Source organism: Mus caroli, chromosome 18 (genome assembly GCF_900094665.2).
Source record: "Mus caroli chromosome 18, CAROLI_EIJ_v1.1, whole genome shotgun sequence".
NCBI classification, from domain to species: domain Eukaryota; kingdom Metazoa; phylum Chordata; class Mammalia; order Rodentia; family Muridae; genus Mus; species Mus caroli.
The window spans coordinates 38,964,574-38,984,564 of NC_034587.1; the positions used below are offsets into that span (position 1 = coordinate 38,964,574).

The following is a 19,991-nucleotide window of genomic DNA, read 5'->3' on the forward strand; positions in this document are numbered from 1 at the left end:
GGGCTAGCCCATCCTTTATCACCATGTGGGTGCAGCTAACACGGGCTAGCCCATCCTTTATCACCATGTGGGTGCAGCTAACACGGGCTAGCCCAACCTTTATCACCATGTGGGTCTCCCACACTCTGAAAGGTTGGGTCTTTCTCCCTAGCCTGCACATGAAGTGGGTGGTGTTTATAACAAGAAGCACACATGGTGATTCACGTTTTCCTCCTTTGGCCTTCCTCTCTGTTACGCCTACAGACAGGACTGCCTCACACTCACTCACCTTACACACATTTTCCACACTCTTATTCACACTCAAACCTTTCTCCGGTGACTGTGTACATCACACGCTAGACTGCACATTCCCAGGGGATGCTATGCTTTGAAAATTAGTCTCTCTATATAAATATGAAGAAACTGTATGAAAGAGGTGTTGAAAAACTTACCAAAGGGTAGAAGGATCGATCCCTTGCAAACCCATCACGCAAAACCTCAAAACCTTCCCCTTTCTCTGCCCCTGCTCACGGATACTGCAGGAGATCACCAGTCACAAGTGTTACAGTCACTGATGTATGTCCACAGGTCACTGTAGTGTCTAGCAGTTAAATGTCTTATTAAAGAAGTCCAAATTTTTTCCAAGTGGAAGTACCTCTTTTTTTCTATTACAACATCAACTTCAATCATAATAACTAGTATGTAGTAAGAAATCACTATATGCACAAGGAAGGAAGGGGAAGGGAAGGAAGAAGGGTAGAAAAAGAGATGTATTTGTAGATTATTTTGTCAAGGAAATTATGCAGCTGCTAAGGTCAGTAGGGGGCAGTCTTCACCAGCTGAGAAACCAGCCAACAGCCAACAGGGCAACATCTGTGAATGAGACTGGCTCACTTTTTTTGTCCATACACAGGCAATTCGACAAACAGCACACCAGAACCATGCAAAAGAGCACACATTCCAAATCTAGGAGCTCTAAAAATTAACAGTAGTTTAAACAACCAAGACTCCTTTCTTAACTATTTAAGATATTTTTCCTTCTAAATTTGGGGAAAAATAAGAGTCCAGGGGAGGAGAGGAGGGGAAGACATGAAGACTAATCCCCAGATCACAGGACCACAGACTCAGAAAGCTCAAAAGGTCAGTTTCCAGAAAAGCAGAGTCTCTTAATAAGATTCTGGCCTTGATTACTGGCTGGCTAGGTGTGGCAAATCTTGTCTAATGTCTAATTATCTTCATGATGGAAATTTAATTAAAGTGCCTTTGAAGGGAGGGAAAATATTCCACTGGAGTCATGATTTGATGTCATCTCAGTTCCAATCACAGGGTTTAGAGCCTTCAATAACCACACAGAAAGCGGGATGCCAAAAAGGAGACACTGGACATTGCAGTCAGCAGGGTCCCTCACTGAACAATCCCTACGTCTAACACTGCTATAGGCCTCCCATTGGCTGAGACTTGCTCCCACTATGCCAGATCATGTGGTCTTGCCCCTGCTATTTAGCAAAACCCATTTCTGTAACCATGATCCCTAGAGACCCACACAATCCACAGAGCTCTCAAGTGCACCGTTTTCAGCTAACATAAGTAAATACACAGACTACCTACTAGAGAGACAGACAGACACCACTTCAGGACAGAGATTGATGAGGCCACTCCTAAAATCCTCCTGGATATTCATCTCACCTGGCTTCCCTATCACATAAGTACATCCCTGAACCTTTCTAAAAGTTCTACTCCTCTGTAGAATGAGATTAACACCTACTACTTGAATTGTCCCACATTTGAATAAAGCCATCTGTATACGGTGCTCTACTTGACACACAATTGTTCAGCTTGCCTTTTTATGCAATCCAGCAACTACCTGCTCAGGGATGGCCCCACCCATAGTAGACTGGGCCCTTCCATATCAATCATTAATCAATAAAATATCCCAAAGACTTAACCTAACTGCCAAACTTATAGAAGCATTTTCTCAACTGTCCACTCTTTTAGTTGTCAATAAAAAACTAACCAGCATCCCATTTCTACGGAACATCCATGCAAAGCTCATTTGTGCAAGGCTCGATCACAAATACAGCATATAGAGATGGAGCTTTTTGGAAGTGAATGTACTGAGGTAAGTTTGAGATGATGAAAGGACTACTCTCTTGACCTCTTTTGAGATTGGGATGCAGATGGAAAGGAGAAAATACAACCTGAGGACCTCTGAAGTGTATAGCTCAGGCTCATTCTCTCCTCCCCACCCCTCCTTCTTGGATGCTGAGAGGTGAGTGGCTTTTCTCTACCATGCCCTTCCTTAATGATGTATACCCTGTCACAAGCTTGATAGAAAGCAACAGAACCAGCTGGCCATGCACTGGAATGTCTGAAGAACTGAGACAAAATAAATGTTGCCTCCATTAAGTTGGGGGGTTTTCCCTCTGAAATGTTGTCACAGTGACAAAATATAAACTACAGCCCAGCTCTGATGACAACCAAGTTTCTGGGTCAATGAGTTCCTGACAATGGAGGCGGATCTGAGTCTGGAGACTGTCACCAGTTCCTCTTGATTGTCTTGGGACCTTGGGCTCTATAACTCATCATTGCCTGGCTGATAAAACACTATTGTTTTAATACTCTAAGTATTTAATTTATTATAGAGGCAAAAGTAACACACAAAGAAGAAATGTGCCCATGGGGTGTGGTCCCTGAGAGCAGATGGTAGCAAACCCTGTTTCATGCATCAATCTCTCTGAAGTCGCCCTTCTTCACCCCTTCTGTTCATCCACCATTCCTCTCACATACATTCAAGAGGCTTCTGAGTTTCCTATGCCTTTTAGCAAGAATTTTTTTCCACTGGGAAATGTTTGCTGTTTGCTGGAGAATAAGATTATCAGCTTCCTGTCACGCTTTACAAGATTAACAAGGAGTTTGCAAAAAATGGGGGTGCTGGCTCCATATCTGCTTATCAGTAAGGCCATAGGACAACGGCTGGTTATCAATGTTTGCAAAGCTTCTAGGCAAATTCATCCGGAACCTCTATAAAACTCAACTCTCTGTAACATATTTATAATTCTTAATTCCCCTCTGAACCTTGGACTAAGACACAACTCTAAACCAGTGGAGGATTTGAAAAAATCAATAGATGTCCACTAAGATATTTCAAAAGCTCTCACTTGTAAGTGCTACAGAATGCTGCCTTGGCTAAACATCATTGTTTCCAACTCAGTGATCACCACCTTTCAACCATGGTTCCTTTTAAGAGCTATTCAACATCAGAAACATTCACTCACCATTAGTAACAATAACTCATGCTCACTCTGTGTTTAAGCTCTCCAAGAGTAGACCAGTCCCACTTGGTACCTTACTAAGTCTTCATATCACTCTGTGATAGAGCTCAAGTCAACTATTCCCAGAGCATAGAGCACACAGGTAGCCAAGAACATCAATTGAGACTTTCCCACATCACTGCACAAGACTCCTTCTACCCAATCCCACCAGAGTTCCCCAAAGTTCTATTGACCTTTGCCCAGTATCAGCCCTTTTCCCGTCCCTTCCACCACTCCAGTATGGACCACCTGAATCCCTTGAACATCAGTCATTCATTTGTCAAACGGACAATAGCATCTTCTGTGCATCACACATTGTGCTTGACTCTGGGTTACAGAAAACCATGGCTTCGGGGCAAAGCCCCCACAAGGCAGGAAGTACAGGTAAGGAAACCAGAACAGGCTCTAACTACGTGAACACAAACGAATTTGCAGAAGGCAAAGGTGATCCTTTTAGATGTCAGTCATCCTGAGCCCAAATAAGGCTCTCCCCAGATGTTAGGTTTGAGCAGAAGGGACCTTGGGGCTCAGCTTGTCATAACTAGCAGCGCACTCTGTTAATTGTCAGGTCACCCTCTGGTGCCCTAGAAATCAAGGTCAATGTGAGCAGGGGGAGTTGCGTCTGCAGATGAAGGCAGTAGTACTTATTCAGGCTATTAGGTAACAACACCCTCAAGCCCTTCAGCATCAGGACTGAGGCTTAGAAATAATTGTCAAGTAAAGCAAGTAGAGCCAGAGGACGCTAATACTTGAGAAACCATGAGCCTGGAAATCGATCAAAAGATGGCAATACCAACCTTAAATTCTCACAGAAGTCACCCAACTACTACATCTGCTGCTGACACAAGCGTAATACAGTTCCTGAAGATCAAAGAGATGGGTGCACAAAGAAACTGCCCATTTACCTCTTGAACAATGTAAATCATACTATTTGATTTGTCAGGTAATTACTTGAAACTTGGCACTTTTAGCCAAGGAATCTAAATCTGGAAACTTCAAAGGTTACACACCTATTTATTAGAATGAGTAATATTCACCTGAGGAGCCTCTATAAAACTATAAAACTAGGCTGTTCAACCCACTAATTTAGTCTGTTTGTGAAATGGCATGTGTGCTTTCGATGTCTATTGTACTGTTAAAGAAATGGTCTCACTGAAATTTTCAGCATCCTTCGTATCTACTCAGCTGAGCATTTTAAAGCCAGATGTGAGGTCTCATACTGTCAGAGCACAAGCATGGAGTATTGGACATGGAATAGCTCAGACTGGAGCCACTGAGATACTACACTGATTGTAGAAGATTCACCACATCACCCCAAGCAAAACCTCCACCTAGCCCCCATGAGGGAGAGCCTGAAGATACAAACATTCTGTTTTACCACAAAATACATATAGTTATGAGATATGGAGCAGGAGGCAAAACCGCTCCAGAAGACAACTGTCATGCAGAACTGCATTTCTTAGGTAAAGTAGCAATGATTGAAACCAAAGCACATGTACATGTCTAGACAGTACAATAAAAGTCTACTATAAAGGAAAAAAGAATAAATGAGATTACTCAAAACTATATGGGTGAGCGTGTGAGAACTCACAGTAGCTATGGTTCTTAACATTCCATCACAGAAGTGAAGGGAGTCTGTCTTAGTCAGGGTTTCTATTCCTGCACAAACATCATGACCAAGAAGAAGTTGGGGAGGAAAGGGTTTATTCAGCTTACATTTCCACATTGCTGTTCATCACTAAAGGAAGTCAGGACTGGAACTAAGCAGGTCAGAAAGCAGGAGCTGATGCAGAGGCCATGGAAGGATGTTCTTTACTGGTTTGCTTCCCCTGGCTTGCTCAACCTGCTCTCTTATAGAACCCAAGACTACCAGCCCAGAGATGGTCCCACCCACAAGGGGCCCTCCCCCCTTGATCACTAATTGAGAAAATGCCCCACAGCTGGATCTCATGGCGGCATTTGCCCAACTGAAGCTCCTTTCTCTGTGATAACTCCAGCTTGTGTCAAGTTGACACACAACTAGCCAGTACAGAGTCCATACGGCCTCACCCCTCCCATAAGATCTACTGACAGAAAATGGTTATCAGGCAAAGAAGTAACATTCCTCTGTGGTGGTCACAGCTTGACCATCCCACCCACCAGTAAGTAAACCCCAGACTATACTTGTGCAAACAATTCTAATTTAATTTGATGGACCACACATATATACACATACAACATGAAAGAAGAAGGGGGACTCATTGGGAAGAATGGCTTCAGCAGGAAAGAGTGTAGAATGAGAGATAGCAATGGGGGAGTGAGAGTGACCAAAATTCATTATTATGCCTGGCGGTTATGGCACACACCTTTAATCCCAGAACTTGGGAGGCAGAGGCAGGTGGATTTCTGAGTTTGAGGCCAGGCTGGTCTACAGAGTGAGTTCCAGGACAGCCAGGGCTACACAGAGAAACCCTGTCTTGAAAAAAAATTCATTATTATATATGGATGAAATTGTTGATGAATTAAACTTTTTATTATTTATATGTAATATGTAATATTATGTATTATGTATAAGTATACATACACATAGTTTGTTTGTTTCTTTGTTTGTTTCTTTGTTTCTTTGTTTGAGACAAGGTTTCCTTGTATAGTCCAGGCTGTCCTGGAACTATTTCTGAAAACCAGGCTGCCCCCTGTTTCCTTAGTGCTTGTGTTAACAGCATGCACCACCACCACCTGGTTCTTTTTATTATTTTTAAAAGGGCCATAGCAATGTCTCGGCAGGTAACATTACTCCACCAATCCTGACAATCTGAGTTCAATCCCCAGGACACACATAGTGGAAAGTGAGAAGGAATTACTCCAAGTTGTCGTCTGACCTCCAAGTACATGCCACGGAGCAAGCACATGTGCACTTGAGCACACAGGCACGTAAGACAAGTATAGCAAAAAGTTTTCAGTTACAAAATTAGAACTCAAAACGAATAAATGTACTGGTCAGAATGCATGAGCACCATTGCCAAACTGCCTTAGTTCTGAGGCTGCACAGTGAAGGGCAAGCAATGGCAAGTTTACTCTGACTTCTTAATCAAAACTGCAGTTTCGGAGTGACAGTCACGGGCCCCATATGGGCGCTGAGCTTCAAATCAATAATTCCATACTTTAATTGATAGATGTCAGAAGCTCACTAGGAATTTCTGTAAAATAGCCCTCAACAGCTGTTTATACTAATTATATGTAGATATGATATTTGGGATGTATTGGGCTAAATCAAATATATTATTAAAATTAAAGAGGAACCAGTTCAAACATAAATGCTAAGAAAATAATAAGCCTATCCCAAAATAGAAGCTTATAGAAAGCAAACCATCATTTTTTTTCTTCTTCCAAAAAAAAAAAAAAAATTTAAAACAGGGCGCTACAATTCTCCATTTTCTAAGTAAAAGCATGCTCCCAAAAGAGATAATTTTAATTTTGCTTTGTAGTTCTATCGACTTTTCTATTTTCTGGTTTGTCCTGAGAAATCATAAGGGCAAGGAGAACCTCAGCTGGGAGTCTGAATCCAGAGACTCTGAGATTCGCCAAAACACTCCACACGGCATCCTGGACCTACAAACGCCAGTCGCTCTACAACAGAGAAGACATCAGCAAATATGTGCGATCATCTGTGCCAAATGCATAAAGCCCTGAATACACATCCTCCCTGGACTTAAACCTGGCTCTGGAAGTCAGAGACAGCAGGTTTCTAGTCCCATCGCTCTTCAATGGAGACGGGAACACTTCTGGGGATGGCGTGCTGAGATGACACAGAACATAAACATGGAGCAAAGTCTTGTGTGTTTTGGAGGCTAATGGGAAGTAGGTATAAACAAAATGTCTGCTTCTGTGTTTTGAACTATGCAAACTGAGGCTATCGCTCAGTGGTAGAGAACCTGCCTAGCTTGCCCAAGTCCTCAGCAACACACATTCATGTTCAGGCATTCTCTCTCTCTCTCTCTCTCTCTCTCTCTCTCTCTCTCTCTCTCTCTCTCTCTCTCTCTCTCTCTTCCTATATATATATATATATATATATATATATATATATATATATATATATGCATACTACCAACTAGAATTGAGTTATAAAAAATTCTTAGATCACAGGTTGGTGTAGCCCAGTGGGTGGAGTGCTTGCCTAGCATACACCAAAGCCCGGGTCCTATCCCCAGGACCATACAGACCATACACCATGTGGGGTAGCATCAGCCTGTACTTCTAGTACTCAGGAAGTTCAGGGTCATTTTTGGCTACATAATGAATTGAAGACCAGCCTTGGTTTCATGAGATTCTGTCTCCAGAAAAAAATAATTAAATATGTAACAAAATATACCATTGCAGAGATTTTCATTATAACACTGTCATTGCTCAAAGTTCAGAAACCTAGGAGTCAAATAAGAACAAACCAAAACCATGTAAATGATGTATATACAGTATATAAATAAGCATGATCGCTAGTTAACGTGATTTGTTTCCCAGAACTGATTAGATATTAGATACCAGCGGCATGCACTATTTTTCCCATAATCGGAATTTTTTCATCTTAAAAAAAAAACTACAAAGTGAAAAGTTTCTTGGATTATCAGAGCAAACTGTAATTTAACTATCATGAACTGAACAAGTATTCGGTTCAGCTTTTAAGACTACCCAACACCCAAATATAATACTAAATAACAACAGCAGTAGCCCACACCAATACTAGAAGAGAATGGCGTCATGCATGAAATCAGACAATGCCATTTGTTTACTACATCTGCATACCAACAACAGAGCTCTGCTCTCTGCCCCGGCTTTAATCCCACCATCCATGCCCTATGTTAGCTTTTGGCATCAGCAAAATAAAAACTATGGATCGGTGAGTTGGCCTCTGGTACTTCCTCGCTCATCATTGATGAGCCAAGCCGTGCAAGGGGGATGATCTGGACAAAGGCTGGGCCTTAAGAATGTCTTTTATGGGGCTGGTGAGATGGCTCAGTGGGTAAGAGCACCTGACTGCTCTTCTGAAGGTCTGGAGTTCAAATCCCAGCAAACCACATGGTGGCTCACAACCATCTGTAACAAGATCTGACTCCCTCTTCTGGAGTGTCTGAAGACAGCTACAGTGTACTTACATATAATAAATAAATAAATCTTTAAAAAAAAAAAGAATGTCTTTTACATAGCGACAATTAGTTATTTGAGGGTTTTACTATTTTTCATTACAACTGTAGCTATTTAATAAAAATTTCAAGCCACACAGAACAGCAACAATAAAACATAGTAAACTATCACCTGAAATCACATTATTCACTGTAATGGTTTAGTGCTTATGATGTTTTATTTTTGTTTCTAAATCTATCTTTAGATACCTAAAAAAGATGAAATTGGGGAAGCTGAGGCAGGAGGATGGCAGGGGCCCAGGAGTTTAAAATAAGTTCGAATAAATACTCAGACACTTGTCTCAAAAAGAAAACAAGGGGCCTGGGGAGATGGCCCAGCCGTTAAGAAGCACAGGCTGCCCCAGCAACAGGCTGGGCTTTGTTCTCAGCGCCCACACAGCAGCTCAGAAGTCCATAACTCCACCTCCAGTTCCAGCCTCTGCAGGCATGAGGCATGCATGTGGTGCACAGATATACATGCAGGTAAAACACCATGCACATAAAATTACATAAATCTTTTTATAAAAAAATCTATCTTTGAGGAACTGATTGTTTCTTACCCCTTATACTTATAAAACTTAAATGTGTGTTAATTAATTACCAGCAACACTGCAGAGAAATGAGCACGGTTGGGTGTTGTTATGGAGCACAAACTTGTATTAACATTGGAAGACAATGCGCCAGATGCTGTGTTACAGACCATATGTCTATGTGCCCCCAAATTTATGTGTTGACATTGTTATTCTATTGCTTTGCATTGCCGTGTGTGTGTGTGTGTGTGTGTGTGTGTGTGTGTGAATGTGTGNTGCGCCACCACGCCCGGCTCAGTATTTGTCTTCATGATATCTATGTATCTATCTATCTATCTATCTATCTATCTATCTATCTATCTATCTATCTATCCATCCATCCATCCATCCATCCATCCATCCATCTATCTATCTATCTATCTATCTATCTATCTATCTTTCTTTCTATGTATGTATCTATCATGTAGATTTTCTTTCTTTCTGAGACAAGGTTCCTCTATGTAACCCTGGCTGTCCTGGAACTTGCTTTGTAGACCAGGCTCAAATAATCAAATAATCTGTCTGCCTCCCTAGTGCTGGGATTATAGGTGTGTGCTCCCACCTCCTGACTCATGAAGATTTTTTTTTTTTTTTTTTGAGACAGAGTCTCACTATGCAGCTCTGGCTGCCCATAAACACTGCACATAGACCAGGCTGCCCTTGAGCTCACAGATATCCATTTGCCTCCAACTCCTGAGTGCTGGGCTTAAAGGTGTGCACTACCATGCCCACCATATTCTGTTTTTTTTGGTTTTTCGAGACAGGGTTTCTCTGTATAGCTCTGGCTATCCTGGAACTCACTTTGTAGACCAGGCCTGCCTCTGCCTCCTGAGTGCTGGAATTAAAGGCATGCGCCACCACACCCAGATGTTTACATAATTCTATGAACTCGGCCACGGAATCTGTTTCTCATGGAGAAGAAGAGCAAAGCACGTGTTCACTACCATTGGGATTAACAACAGACAGACGTCTGCAAAACTAGAGGCAGGCCTCCCAGACATGGGATCTGCCAGAGTCCACAGAGTGGACTTCCCAGCCTGCAGAACTAGGAAACCAGAAATGTTGCTTGATGCACAAAGACTGTAGTATCTAATTATAGCAGCTCAAACCAAGATTCCCTAGATCTCAAATTGTGTGTGTCCTGAAAACCAGCCCACAGTACTTTAAAACTAACCTATAAGGCATACACCATAGAACTCACTTAAGATCACACATATCAGAGGAATTTACCTACAGGGTTAGACAGGAACTGGGACAGTTATGACACGAGTTTACATATTTGTCAAAACTTAAAGAGCTGAATGCTAGAAAAGGTAAATTTGATTGTCTATAGATAATCTTGCAACAAATACAACACTTAAAAATTCCACTGAGAGAATCCACTCACATATCACATTAGAGTCATGTATAGAGGACATACACCTCATGGGTATTAATTATACTCGCCTTTACAAGAAAGAGAAACTAGATGCCATCAGCGTGTCTGCCACAGAGGCAGGGACTAAATGTAGTAAAGTTGAATCACGTGCAGAGGAAGCAGCTAGCTCACTGTATATCAAATAGGTAAAACTCAGTAGCAGTCGAGGAAACATAAAAGAAAAGTGCACAAAAACTCAGGCAATGCAAAAGCACAAGTGTAAAAAAGATATACAAACTAAGCAAGGTAGGTGAGTCCGTGTACGAGCATCTCCATACACCTGCAGGCCCACTAACAGGGTCACGTCCGTGATAGTATCGAGCAAAATGTTTTCCTTATTTAAACTCTGTTGAATACCTAGACTGCCTTTAAAGGTCCAAAAGAATAGTCAACCAGCTGGTGACATTCACTGCCTTTGAAGAGAACAAGAAAATACCAGAATTTGGAGAGTACCTGGACAAGAGTTGCATTCTGTCAAAAAGAAAAAATACATTCATCTACTTAAAATATAAAGTGAAGTATGTGTGTAATGGACAGAGACCATAACTATGAAATTGTGTGCTTGTTTATTGATCCCCTCCCTCAACACACACACACACATAATCTTACCAATTTGGATTTTCTACACTTTCCCGGAAGACAGACTCTTCCCGCATGGATGCATACTGTGTCCACGTGAGGCAGTGACTCCGGATAGCCATGTTCCTTTTCTGAAGGCTCAGCCATGACTCTTCTTCTAGTTGGATATCAGGTACCTTTAAAATACTCACCTGCCCAACAGAGAGAAAACAGCATTCTCAATTTCAGAGGAACAAGCTACATGAAGACTCCGCCTAGAGCCCATCTCAGTCTCGGATAACAGGGGGGACAAGTGACCCTGATAGATAGATGGCACCGCAGCAATAGCCCTAAGTATTGATATCCAGACACACTGTGGACTCAGTACATGCTGCGAAGGACTTGCAAATGGCCCAGGACTGATGGAGGCCACTAAGCAAATTACCAGATGCTCCCTGTCTCCTCTGGGGCTGGCCTCCTTGAGTTGATAGATTCCCATCAGGCGCCCGCTGCATGCTCCCATGCAGGGCAGTATCAAGCGAAATATTTTCCTCGTTGTAATCTCTGTTCAATCCCTAGAAATCGATGCTTTCCCAGGTGGAGAGGACAAGGAAAGCTACAAAGGCAGAACTGTACAAGTCGGAGCCTTAAATTATTTAAGAATTGAGAAACAAGACGGACTTGAATGCCTTTCTAAATAATAGATTCAAAGTGCGTATATAGGGCAAAGGCAGCTATGAACTCTGGAAAAGCCAGTGATAATTTGCTATGGAAGTGTAACATAGTTTCCCATCGGCAAGTGGAGAAGAAGAGCATTTTCTCTGTAGTTCCAGCTTTCTTTCCATTGAGAGAATAACAGTGCTTTAACCCACAATGGGGAATGGATGGAAGCTGCCATTTTTCCTAGTATAAGCACAGCAACTTAATTTGCAAGCTAATACTTGGGTGCCCAGCGTTGTTCTGTATCACATAGGGAATCTCTTCTGGGGAATCTTTTAAAGTGTCTGTCCAGATGCTCTCCTTTTATGTCTTAAAAGACCACAGGTCCCCAGTGGAGAAGCTAGAGAAAGCACCCAAGGAGCTGAAGGGGTCTGCAACCCTACAGGTGGAACAACAATATGAACTAACCAGTACCTCCAGAGCTCATGTCTCTAGCTGCATATGTAGCAGAAGGCCATCTGGCCTAGTTGGCCATCACTGGAAAGAGAGTCCCCTTGGTATTGCAAACTTTATATGCCCCAGTACAGGGGAACGCCAGGGCCAAGAAATGGGAGTGGGTGGGTAGGGGAGGAGGACAGGGGGAGGGTATAGGGAACTTTCAGGATAGCATTTGGAATGAATATAAAGAAATTATCTAAAAAAAGACAGGTTTTACCCCCAAAAAAGAAGATCATACATTGTGACTAAAGAGCCTCATAACTATTCAAAGCACTAGAATAAGTGCTTGACTGGCCATGGATAGGACACCTATACCCATCACCCCAAGGGCCAGGGAGCAAGACGCCAGAGAGAAAAGAAAGACTGTGGATGGGGAGGGGTGCTGTGTGGGGGGGGGGTGCTGTGGGAGGCTGTCTTATGGACATGACATGGCTGTTTCACGCATGAACTCACGGCATCTATGCATTCCTACCTGAGACCCTCCCAAGATGGAGCCAGTTAAAAATTCCAGTCTAGACAGCATGGATAAGCAAGGGCTTAGCTGAGGAGTTATTGACAGCTGATGTCTGCTATGAACAGAGGTTCAGAGGGAGATGTGTTGGGGAGTCTGATGGGAGTTAAAAAGGGAAGGGGGTAGATAAGATCAAGATATCATACACACGTGTGAAATTTTCAGAAAAAAAAAACTGTCTTCAATAATGTTCTACAGCTACGCATAGTGGTTCACATCTGTAATCTCAGCACTTAGATGTCTGAGGTGAGAGGATTATTCTCAGTATGAGGACAGCCTGCCTAGACTGTAGAGTGAGGCCCTTTCTCAAGAAGAAAAATCTTCATATGGTTCAAGCCATGCAAATGATGGTTTCCACTCACCTCCTTCCAACACAGTATCAGCAGAGTGCTTAAGGGTATCAAAGAGAGAAAACAATTTTCTATAATGAAGATTCCAGCATCAGCAACCCTTTTGTACCAAAATACACCCCAGAAGGTTTGCGTGGTGCACTAGGAATATTGTGCTCTCAGAAACAGTTATTATTTCTGACCGTGTATTACAAACAGAAGTGTGGCCTTCCTAGCCAAACAGGAGACTGACATTTACAATCTGCTCGATTATAATTGTCCTTACCTAAGGGCCATTGGTGACCATGGGTATACCAGAAAAGACAACACTTTATTCAAAATGCTAAAAGTACCCACAAAAGAATCATCAAATCTCCCCACATTCACAAAGGACATTGAAGAACACACAGCATATCATGTGCCATCTGCCAAAACTAGAGTGGCATGAGAGAAATATTTCCCCTACAAAACTATGAGATTTGGAGAAGCAAGAAATCCTAACACCACTTTATATCAGAAAATGCTGTCTTTTTCTATGACTGTTAAAATTCTTCAATTTTATATCCACTGTGAGTAAACTCTGAGATGAATTTACCTTTCTTAAAATCTCTGGAACCACATTCCGACAGATAGCAATCCTCTTTCTATAGATGAGTCCTGTTGATTCATCTAGAAAAAGAAAATTTCATAGCCAAAAAATAATTAGGAAAAAATGAATTCTTATCCAAGAGTCCATAGAGCTTCCTAATTCAGTTTAAACTGTCAATATGTAGAATACTTACAGCTAAGGCTTACTATAAAACTCGATTTTCTGGGGCTGGAGAGATGACTCTGTGGTGAAGAGTGCCTACTTACAGCTCTTGTCAAAAGTAAACAAAGTTCAGTTCCCAGCACCTACCTCGGCAGCTCACAACTTCCTATACCTCCACTCCCCAGGGATCTCCTCAGACACCTACACCCAGGTGCTTACACCCACCCAGACACACATGCGTAAACATAATACAAAGGAAAATCAATGTTTTCTTAAAAACATCCTCTGTTTCTAATCAGTGTTCTGAGCCAAATCAAAAATATTCCAGGGATAAAGGTAAAACAACTCAGAACACACATGCTGAGGCCAGAAATATGAATCCCAGATGAGCCACCACTCTGGGTAATCAGTGTCAAACATCCAGTGGCAGTGGCCAATGGCTGACTGCTCAACAACAAGGAGTATGGGAACAGATTCTGCCACCTCCTGGACCGCAGTGTCAGGCACAGATTTCTGACTGTATACCTAATTAACTACGTGAGTCACATTCTTCTCTCACAGAGGAATAAAACTCTTGTGACCAGAGATCACTCCATTCTGGAGGAATTAAAATTACCCACAATAATGACAACAATGAGTTAAAACAAGAGGAAACGGAAGAAAAGAGACAGACTGAAGTGTTACTGTTTCTCTATGAATTAATAAGGCTCAGTCACAGTTCGGGGTTTGCCAGACCCTGACAACAGCTGTCCTGGCCCCTGATGCAAACACCCTGTCCAACAAGAGCCTGCTGGCAGGGAACAAACAAACGCTCCACCCCTAGCAGTCCTTTGGTCATCTCAGCCAATGTGAACGACACATACATTAAAAATATAGTATCTTCTGTGAGTGGTAGCACATGCCTTTAATCCCAGTCTCTGGGAGGAAGAGGCAGGTGTCTCTCTGTGTTGAACATAGCACGTTTCAGGTCAGCCAGGGCTATGTAGTGAGACTATATCCTTAAAACAGATGAACAAACAAAAAAATGGAGGCAAAGATGACAACCTGAAATTACAACCAGCACTCTATGCCACTTTAGAATATGTACTTTATTATCATATTTGATCCTCATAACAATCTAAATCAACAGAACTGTTCTCCCACTTGACAGATAAAGACCTTGAGCCTTTAAAACAAATCAGGTCATGAGGGAAGTAACAGAATCAGGGCTTGAAATCTGATTAATCTAAGGCCAGATAGCAAACTTGTCCTATACTGCAAGCAAGTATGTGAGAAAATGCTTTTTAACAATCTATTTCTATACCTGCAGATATATAGAAAGCATCCCCATAAATCAGACACAAAAGTTTAAAAAAAAAAAAAGGTTTAAAAAAATCACAGAAAGGGCTGCAGCTGTATTAGCAACAGTAACAGCCTGTGGTTTCTAAGGCTGAAGAGCATCTGGGCCAGACTCTGGATGTCTCCACAGACTCATGCATCAGGTGTGCTCATCATCAGAGCTCCTGGCACCGCCCACTTCTCAGGTCCCAGCATTGATGGTGACAATTCCTTAGGAAGGAAATGCAGAGAGCAACAAAGGTCCCCGAGGTGGAGAACGGTCAGCATTGTCTGGAAGGGGTCATGGGGAACACTTTTAGCTCTGTAGGCCACATGGTCTCCTTAGCAAATACCCAGCTCTTGCTGTTAGTCAGATGAAGCAGCCATTAATAACATACAAACAGAGGGGAGTGTCTAACAACACAGCAACAAAAACAGACAGCATGAACCATAAATTGCCAAACTACAGTTATGGTTCCACAATCCAAGAACTTTATGGCAGCATCACATCTATATGCTTTTTTTTTTTTAATACTCCAAGCTAGCTTTGAATTCCTGATTCTCTCCTGCCTCCATCATTCAATATCTAGGATTATGGACATGAGCCACCACCATCTCTGTGTAATATAAAAATGTCTTGCCGTTCACAAATTGATGTGTGTTAAGAATATAGACAAGTGAGTTTGGGCAGGCTAGTCCCTCCATGTTTTAGTTTTCTTCTGCATTAAGAAGAAATAGACATAATTCCTACCTTAACATTATTCCTCAGGTTGAATGAGTCAATGAAAGTAGGATGTTGGCATGCATTAAGTACTTCAGCAAGTTACCTATACACTTACACCCAGCCTGAGGCTTACCACCGACTATAATTTAGAAAGTAACAAGAGGGGCTGGTGAGATGGCTCAGTGGGTAAGAGCACCCGACTGCTCTTCCGAAGGTCCAGAGTTCAAATCCCAGCAACCACATGGTGGCTCACAACCATCCGTAATGAGATCTGGCGCCCCCTTCTGGAGTGTCTGAAGACAGCTACAGTGTACTTACATATAATCAATAAATAAATCTCTTTTTAAAAAAAAAAAAAAAGAAAGAAAGTAGCAAGAGCCCTGCTTAAGATGTAATGGACATGCACACAGGAACAAACACACATTACACACACAAATACATCCTTTCCAAAGTCAGTATACTTAAGGACCTTAACTAAACTAAGGGTATAGCCAGAGAACTTACCTTTCTTTTCTTCCACAGTTTTTACAGAGATGACATTTTTATCCATTGGATTGGGATACTGAAAAAAAAAAAAAAAACACACACACACAAAGAAAAGTTAGCATTCTCTTTTGTCAACATGAATTAGCTGATAGAAGTGACAGGAGTCTGCAGGACCAGTAAATATCTTCCAAGAAACTTCTAAGTAAAAGCCAGTGTAGAGGCTGGTTTTGAGTGTCAACTTGACACAAGCTGGAGTTATCACAGAGAAAGGAAACTCCCTTGAGGAAATGCCTCCATGAGATTTCTCAATTAGTGATAAAAGGTGGGAGGACCTATTGTGGGTGGTGCCATCCCTGGGCTGGTAATACTGGATTTTATAAGAAACGAAGCTGAGCAAGCCAGGGGAAGCAAGCCAGTAAGCAGTACCCCTCCATGGCTTATTCGTCAGGTTCTGCCTCCAGATTTCTACCCTGTGTGAGTTCTAGCTCTCACTTCCTTTGGTGTTGAACAGCAGTGTAGAGTATAAGCTGAATAAATTCTTTCCTCCCCAACTTGCTTCTTGGTCATGATGTTTTGTGCAGAAATACAAACCCTGACTAGGACACCCAGTTTTAAATCAAGGATCTTGGTTTTAGCACTTAGACTCAAACAAGTGAAGCAGGCTTTCATGAAATCCAGGGAACATATCTTTGATTTTGTGTGTGTGGGTCTTGCATGGGTCCTACATATATGTATGTGCACCATAAGTGTTTGGTGTCAAAGAGGACACCAGAGGCCTCCCAGAACTAAGTTTACAGATGATTATGACCACCACATCAGTACTGGGAACTGAACCTGGGTCCTTCAAGAGCAGCAACTGTGCTTAACTAATGAGCTATCCCTCTGTCCCAAAGGAAACCTTTGGATGCCATCTAAGCCCTGAGCAGAGGTGAGAATGAGGTTGAGGATATTATTATTATTATTATTATTATTATTATTATTAAACCAGACTATCATAAACTATGAATGCTCTCTGTTCCCTACCTGTACTAAATGCCTTAATTATATCACCCTGTTTGACTTTAACAGCTATTCTGTTGTAAAGACATTACATAATATTATTAACCCCTATTTTTAAAAGTAGGAACTGGATGAAAATTGGATTGTTTCATTACTCAGCTGGTCCATGGGAGTCAGAGAACTAAACAGGCCAGTCCAACACAAAGAGAATTCCTTTACCACTGCCCTGGACCATGGCTTGGTGACTGTGTTAGCACTTCAAGAAAATAATCATAAAAGGACAGGATGTCAAGCATGTTGGAAACATTTGATAAATGCTTTACTTCTTTTATTAAATTGTCCTGAAAGACAAGTTAGATGTTAGTTAGACCAAGGTTGATAATTGCTACCATTTTCTAACCTAGTCAACTTACATACATTGTCTGTTAATTCTCAGAAGCACGCCATAAAGTTATATGGTGTTTGTTTGTTTTCTATTGTATATGTGAGAGCTAAGGCTATTTAGATAAGTATAGAGGTAAGTATTACTAAGATAAACTAAACACCTTGCTCAAGTGGCTGGTGAGATGGCTCAGTGGATAAGAGCACTGACTGACCTTCCAAAGGTCCTGAGTTCAAATCCCAGCAACCACATGGTGGCTCACAACCACTCATAATGAGATCTGACGCCCTCTTCTGGTGCATCTGAAGACAGCTACAGTGTACTTATTTATAATAATAAATAAAATAAATCTTGAAAAAAAAAAGAATGAAGATGCCTGGGTGGTGGTGATGCACACCTTTGATCATGTGAGTCTGAAGCCAACCTGGTCTAACTGTGAGTTCCAGGCTATACAAAGAGACCCTGTCTATCTATCTATCTATTTTGGTCAAAAACCCAGAAGAAAAAGGAGGAAGAGGAGGAGGAGCAGAAGGAGGAGGAGAAGGGGATGGGAAAGAAGAGGAAGAAGAGGAAGAGAAAGAGGAGGAGGAGGAGCAAGAGGAAGAGAAAGGTGCATTTGTGCATGTGTTCATGCAGTTCAGTCTTAGAAGGAAAGGCTGAAAATTACAATGACACTTTCCCAAAGGTTAGCCCTCAAGAGATTCATGTTAGTAAGAGAAGGATAAATTGGGGATTCAGTACTCTACAGAGGAGACTTCTTGAATATGAGACATCTAAGCTGCACACAGCTCCCTAAGCCATGTGGACAGGTGTGTGAATTAACCTTTTACACTAACATAAAGTGTAACTGTTTCCTTTACTGCATCCCAGCTTGTTCATTACATATCCATAAATGCATTTCATGTAAATGTTACAGACATGCTGTAAGTCGTAGGAAGATAACTAAACTAAATTCTGAAGAAAAGCAGAATGTATCACCAGACAGGCACAGTAATAAAACATTCTCAGTTCTGATTACATCACTAAATTGTCAGTGAAACTTTTACAGGTTAAACTATACTACCTCACACTTTCACTTAATTTTAATATTTACCTACTAAGAGAAATGATATTCATTTAAATAATAAGACCCTCTTTGCTTTTTTGTGATTAGACTGATAGATAGAAGATAGATAGATAGATGGATAGATAGATAGATAGATAGATAGATAGATAGATAGATAGATGATAGACAGACAGACAGACAGATGATAGGTAGGTATATAGATAGATACATAGATACATATATATATATATTAGATAGACAAATAGATAAACAGATGATAGGTAGGCAGGTATATAGATAGATACATAGACACACACACATATATATATATGTATATATATATATTAGATAGATAGATAGATAGATAGATAGATAGATAGATAGATACATGCATACATACATACATACATACATAGATGCATAGATAGATACATAGATATATAAATGAGAGATTAGCTAGATGAGAGATAGATAGACAGGCAGATAGACAAATTAGATAGATGATAGGTAGACAGACAGACAGGCAAGTAGACAGACAAATAATAGATAGATAGATAGATAGATAGATAGATAGATAGATAGATGATTACATACATACATACATGAGAGATTAGATAGATGAGAGATAGACAGGCAGATATATAGACAGACAAATTAGATAGATAGATAGATAGATAGATAGATAGATAGATAGATAGATAGATAGACTGATACATAGATACATAGACACAGATATATAGATATAAAAATGAGAGATTAGATAGATGAGAGATAGATAGACAGGTAGATACATAGATAGACTAATTAGATAGATGAAAGACAGACAGACAGACAAATGATAAGTAGATAGATAGATGATTACATACATACATACATACATACATACATACATACATACATAAATGAGAGATTAGATAGATGAGAGATAGACAGGCAGATAGACAGACAAATTAGATAGATGGGTAGATAGATAGATAGATAGATAGATAGATAGATAGATAGATAGATAGATAGATAAACAGACAGACAAATTAGATGATTGATAGATAGATAGATAGATAGATAGATAGATAGATAGATAGATAGATAGATAGCATGCCAAATACTGTTTCAGACACTAAGGATGTAGGAGTGACATGAAAACCATGTAGCTTCTTACAAATTCATTTATTAGTTGAAGAAACAAACAAGCTCTTCCGGTCAGAAAAGCACCGGGGTAGCTAGGGCGCAGGGTCGGCTGACACTCGCCAGCTACCCACAACACCCGCCACTGCTCTGGTTGGGGAGAGAGAAATCCGGCCT

General features: G+C 41.1%; 1 protein-coding gene across 1 annotated transcript in view; it reads right to left on the reverse strand.

Annotated features, from left to right (window-relative positions):
* The window catches only part of Prelid2 (PRELI domain containing 2), a 73,632-nt gene that overhangs the window by 42,655 nt on the left and 10,986 nt on the right, over window positions 1-19,991 (reverse strand). Inside the window, exons 2-4 of the mRNA XM_021150786.2 lie at window positions 16,282-16,339; window positions 13,581-13,654; window positions 11,039-11,199 (exon numbers count right to left, since the gene is read on the reverse strand). Of these exons, the coding sequence (XP_021006445.1) occupies window positions 11,039-11,199; window positions 13,581-13,654; window positions 16,282-16,339 (293 nt within the window). The remainder of the gene's footprint in view (window positions 1-11,038; window positions 11,200-13,580; window positions 13,655-16,281; window positions 16,340-19,991) is intronic.